The following is a 5,605-nucleotide window of genomic DNA, read 5'->3' as shown; positions in this document are numbered from 1 at the left end:
AATAAACCATTGGAAATAATACAAGGGTAAACCTTAACAAAGAGGATCGACTGGTAAGTTTGTGGGCTCTACTTGTAACCATGGTTTTCACTTTCAGTGAGACTTCGATGAGATTCACTGAATTTCAATAGACACTGAAATATTTAGCTTCTGGCCAAAATATTTCAGCCATTTTAGTGGTACACAGGAATTCAAATATTTCATTTTTTTAATCAAATATTTAATTGAATTCAAGTGAATATTCCTGCCCTTTGGCCGAAATGCAAACCGAAATTCATTGAATTTCAGTACTTTCGGTTGGTGCTGAATTTTTTCTGAAACTGAAATGAAAAAACCATGCTGGTAACAACTTTAGCATAACCAATCAGCCTTGCCATACGATTATTGCTGGTGATCCTAATTTATGTCCTCTATTATTATCTCAAATGTATTTTCGTTTTCACATTCTACCATATAAGAAAAACACATGGAACAGTGCCATCGACTTATAGAATCAGATTACACCCAGAATTCAGGAGCAGATAACTGTCAAGAAACAATATGTTGTGCGTACTAAAACCAGTAGTGCTTACCTCACTTTAAGTTGAAGTCTCCTCATCCTTATCCGATACTGAGTCATTTTTGTCAGGCGCTGTTTGATCTTGTGCACAAGTAGCTCGGGCCAATGTTCCTACATAATGAAACAAAAGGGGTGCCATAAGACTAACTAGACTCACGTTGAGATGAAGTGACAGAGAACAGCAGCTAGCTAGATTTGCATACGAGATGCTTTTTGATGACTTCCATTGCTTTCTCATAATTCCTGGGTAGTTTGACTCTCTCCCATAATTTGTTTGGCAGATGTGCTCTTTCCGCAGTTTTCATGTATAAGTAGAAGATACCTGCATGATAAGTCAAAGTAGAAAGAAGGACAATATCAACAAGAGCTTTTGATGATAAGCATAGCTCACGACGAAAAAGAACTAAGAGCGCAATGACTAAAGCACGCGGACCACAATATTCTAATCAGCCCCAAGCTGAAGCATCCGACATTTAAAGGCACTCAGTCTAGCCTCTCCAGATCACAACAACTAATGCTCGCAAAAATACCACTGCTTTGACATCACACAGGTGATCATGCTACAATCATGTTTGTAATGTTCTAGAAAGAATATTATTATTTCAAAAATTTGTTTAATGTCCCGTAGAACTTAAGCTCGGATGAATTCTAGTTCTAATGTTCTACAATATTTTGGGTATTCATATAGCACATGCTTCAGTCTTACACCTTTACTTCTTATTCCATCAGTTTAAGTGACTTAGTGAACACTTAGTTACTTGTTGTCCTAACAGGACATAACTGACTTTACTATGTCACCGCACAAAACGAGGGCAATGGAAAGAGCCTCTTGATGGAAAATCTTGGTGTTAGTGGAAAACAGACACATATCGACTACTCAAGTATCTATTATGGTACGGGGTGACCTAACGAACACATTATTTTTTGTTCTGGTAGTGCTCTAAGATGCTTTCTTCTACAACCCAACAATTTGTAATACAAAAATTATAGCTTTGTGGGGGAGCAGCCTTTTCAATTCCAAGCGAACTGTAAATTGCTCTTAGACACAGTAGACACTACTAAAAGGTTGTACTACTTCTATCTGATCGAGGTTTGCAGAACGACGTCAAAATTACAGTAACACTTTTTATCTATGCAGTACAAACTACAAACTGCGATTGGCTGCCATATGAAAGAGTGTGATGCTTGGTTGTACGGCCGTTCAATCAGATCAAAATCGGTGGTTAAAAGGAGAGGAGAGCGGTGTGTAGTGCGGTAAGCAATCACCGTCGTGGTCCCGGATGGTGGCGTAGCGGCTGTTGGCGAGCGGGCAGGAGCTCCGGTTGCATATGCCCGTGGCGTTGTAGGGGTTCCGGCAGAACAGCCCCGTCTCGATCCTGCGCATAAGCTTTCATCGTCAGAGAGAAGGACGAGAAGGGAAGCCGATGGAGAGCAACGAAGTGGCAGAGGAGGGTGCTGCTGACGTACTTGGCCATGAAGCTGCAGTGGTTGTGGCGGAGGCAGTGCCATATCACCTCGTCGCTCATCTTGGACAGCGATGATTCAGCAAGACACAAGGCTGGCAGAGGGGGGTCAGGGGCGCGGAGGCCGGCGGAGAGGTGGGAGCGGCGCGGCGGCGGTCTGGTGGAGGGTATAGCGAGCGTGGCAGGGAGAGGGGGGCGGCGGTCGTGGCCTCGTGGCGGTGGCGCAGTCGAGGAGAGGGGAAATTTTAGATGGGGTCTAGGGCTTTCTTTAGTTTTTTTTTTCAAGCAACAGCTGATATGGGATGGCCGCAATAGAGCCCAAGAAGACTCTGAGGCTTGACAAGGAGAGTCCACGCAGGCCCAGTCTATATTTATTTTGTTTTTACTAGCAAAAGAGCATTTACTCAGCTGATATGGTAAGGCCAGCACGCTGTGCATGGCTGCCGTCGATGTCCCATTCAGGCAAGATCAACGCAGACGGCGGGTTTTCCAAGTTTGGAGACAAGGGTGCCTCTGCTGTGGTGTGTCGGATAAAAACGGGAACTATCTAGGGGCCTCAGCCATTATTTTTGAGGGCCTTCTGGACCCGGTGATTCTCGAAGCACAGGCTTGTAGCGAGGCACTAGCACTCGCTTCGGACCTACAAGTTCAATCCATATGTGTGGCCACAGACTGCCTAGAAGTTGTATCAAGGATCAAGGACGACTCCCCATGCAAGTTTTTCTCAATTCTTCAAGATATCAAGTACCTCAGATTAGCTTTTAGTGCGGTGGAGTTTATCCATGAGAGTCGGAAGTATAACGGAGAGGCTCACGCTTTAGCTAAAGTTGTCGCATCTCTTCCTCCCGCGCGCCATGTGTGGCTTGCAACTATGCCCGATATTATCTGTATTCCTATGACTTTGCATGCTTAATAAAGGACAGGTTTCGCTCAAAAAAATAATAACAACAATAAAAAACGAGAGCAACTAATTAACGAGTGCTCCTTCGGGAGCCTCGCAACGATCAGTGTCACTTGGCGTGCTCTCAGCCATTCGTCACGTGTCGCGCTCTGGGCGCTTCCTCCGGATTTTTTCGCACGCGTTTTTGGCTATTTAAACGTTTTTTTCGGCTTTTTTCGACGTTTTGGTTTTCCACATGTCTTCCCTAGCTTTTCGACCAAAAAAATATATTTTTGCGCAAAAAGATGCATTTTTTTCCTTTCGCGAGAGTCACGGCTTTGCTTCCGGGAGAGGCACGGTTTTGCTTTTGCGAGAGTCACGGCCGTGCCTCTCAAAAACGAAAAAAAACATGGTTTCTGTTTTTTTCTCTTTTCGCGAGAGTCACGGTTTTGCTTCCGCGAGAGGCACAGTTGTGCTTTCGCAAGATTCACGACCGTGCCTCTCGGAAACGGAAAATAATGCATTCTCTGTTTTTTTTTCGCGAGAGTCACGGTTTTGCTTCCGCGAGAGGCATGGTTGCCTTTCGCAATAGTCACGGCCGTGCCTCCTCGGAAACGGAAGGAAAAACACGTTTTTTGTTTTTTCTCGTGAGAGTCACGACTTTTGCTTCCGCGAGAGGCACGGTTGTGATTTCATCAGAGGCACGGGCGTGCCTCTTTCGAAAAGGGAAAGAACTCGTGGTCCTAATTCGGTTTTTTTCATGAAAAATGGTTCGTCAAAACCTATCAACATGGGATCTAGTTTTGAAGATCTCGACGCGAGGAATCCAACGGTGAAAGCGGTTCGAGATTTGGACGCACGGTTTAAGAGATAAAACGTTTTGAATAAATGGATCTACGAAAAAAGGGAAAACTCTCAGGTTGCGACAAGTGGCGCACATACTTTTCGCAACCTGGGGAAGTTGGATTGATCTTTGCAAAGGAGTACTTCTTAATTAGTGATTTCGACAAAAAACTAGCAAAAGAGCATGTGCGTTGCAACGAGAAAATAAAATAACACACGGCCTGTCAGGACCCCGACTCGATGTCACATCGATCTAGCTGGTAACACCTCATATCACTTTGCGGCCTCACGCACGGTATCCCCACGGGTGTCGTCTTACCTTTTCCCGGGACCGTTTGCGCCTTTTGGCTCACGTATATGATAGTGTCGCTAGCATCCATATGATAAGGAGTCCGGGCTGACATGACTAGTCGTAAACCCAAAGTGGCACAGACTTACAGGGACATGCATCCATGACCCAGCTTCGAACGTGTCGGTCATCAGCAAGTGGGTCCGGGCTGTAGCACTGGGCTAGCAGGACTCCGGTAAACCGGGCTGTAGCGGGCTAACAGGACTCCGGTACTCAAAGCGTGACATTTCCCCGAAGGGACAGACACAGGAACGAAGAAGGACACATGCCGGCCAGCCTAGGTGTTCCAGAGCAGTAGCAAGCTACCATGGCTCAGCGGTAACACTAGGAGACATTTCCCGGTAAGAGAGGCTACTAAAGATAAACAACTAGATAGTCAGATCCCACACATACCAAGCATTTCAATCATACACACAATATGCTCAATATGTGCAAATACAACGAAGCATCACAACATGACTCTATGACACAAGTACTTTATTTAAGGCTCAGGGAGCCATACATAACATACACAAAGGTACGGGTCTCACGACCCAACATACAAGTCATACAGTCATACAAACCAGCAGCGGAAGTAACTTGTCTGAGTACAGACAACTAGTAAAATAAAAGAGGCTTGGAGAGCCTAGCTATACTATGTGGTCCTTCACAAGCTCAGGGTCACCACCTGGGTCTTTAGCCTACTCGTTGATGTCAACGTCTACATAGAACCCATCAGAAGGGGTTGCAGCGTCTTCTGTAAAATGTAAATTATAGCAACATGAGTACAAAGGTACTCAGCAAGACTTACATCAGATCCTACATACATGCATATTATCAAGAAGGGTTGGTGGAGTTATTGCAGCAAGCTAGCTTTGACTCTTGGCTAGACTATCCTACGATACTCCAACTTGAAATATTTTGCGCACGCGAGTCCACTACTCACCACTTCAATACACTACCGAGGATCCACCTCCGTCTTCCTACGGAAGAGCCATCCTCGGCACTCACACTTATCTTGAGGCTTTTAACAGTATCCATTTACTTGTCTATGAACTGTATAGGCAACCAAGTAGTCCTTTACCGCGGACGCGGCTATTCGAATAGATCACGTTAACCCTGCAGGGGTGTACTTCTTCATACATGTTTCCACCACTTAGCGTCTGCACACGACATGTGCTCGGCAGACTTCAAGCGAAAGCCGACGTGGGTGTAGACCACGACCTACCTAAACACTTAAGCCTCTAGTCCAGGTTTATCGCCTATTCAGGTTCCATCCGCAGGGAGTCCGGCCGAGGTTTCCCATACGGCCCCGAACGATGTGAACAGGGTTCCCGAGATACCTAACGGGTATTCGGTACACCGTGCCACGTACCTACCGCATCACAGCCCACCCCTACGGTCAGCGCTGTCCACGGCCTCCAGTAGGCTACAAACACCAGAAACTACTTGCAACTCCTGGACAGAGAGCTAAGGTGAATAAGAAGTCGAGCGGGGTCATATTTCAGGGCCCAATGTATGGTAGTAGCTGA

The 5,605-nt window shown here is 45.8% G+C and overlaps 1 protein-coding gene across 1 annotated transcript; it reads right to left on the bottom strand.

Moving 5' to 3' along the window:
- Window positions 1–485: 485 nt before the first annotated feature.
- LOC119279257 (protein mak16-like) lies at window positions 486–2,217 on the bottom strand. The gene is made up of 5 exons (XM_037560565.1): window positions 2,027–2,217; window positions 1,826–1,935; window positions 763–881; window positions 573–670; window positions 486–525 (listed from the first exon to the last, which is right to left on the bottom strand). The coding sequence occupies exons 1-5, from the start codon at window positions 2,083–2,085 to the stop codon at window positions 486–488; spliced, it is 426 nt and encodes a 141-aa protein (XP_037416462.1). The 5' UTR covers window positions 2,086–2,217.
- Between the last annotated feature and the right edge of the window lie 3,388 nt (window positions 2,218–5,605).

Source organism: Triticum dicoccoides, chromosome 3B (assembly GCF_002162155.2).
Source record: "Triticum dicoccoides isolate Atlit2015 ecotype Zavitan chromosome 3B, WEW_v2.0, whole genome shotgun sequence".
Classification (NCBI taxonomy): domain Eukaryota; kingdom Viridiplantae; phylum Streptophyta; class Magnoliopsida; order Poales; family Poaceae; genus Triticum; species Triticum dicoccoides.
This window is presented reverse-complemented; position numbering and strand designations above follow the sequence as displayed.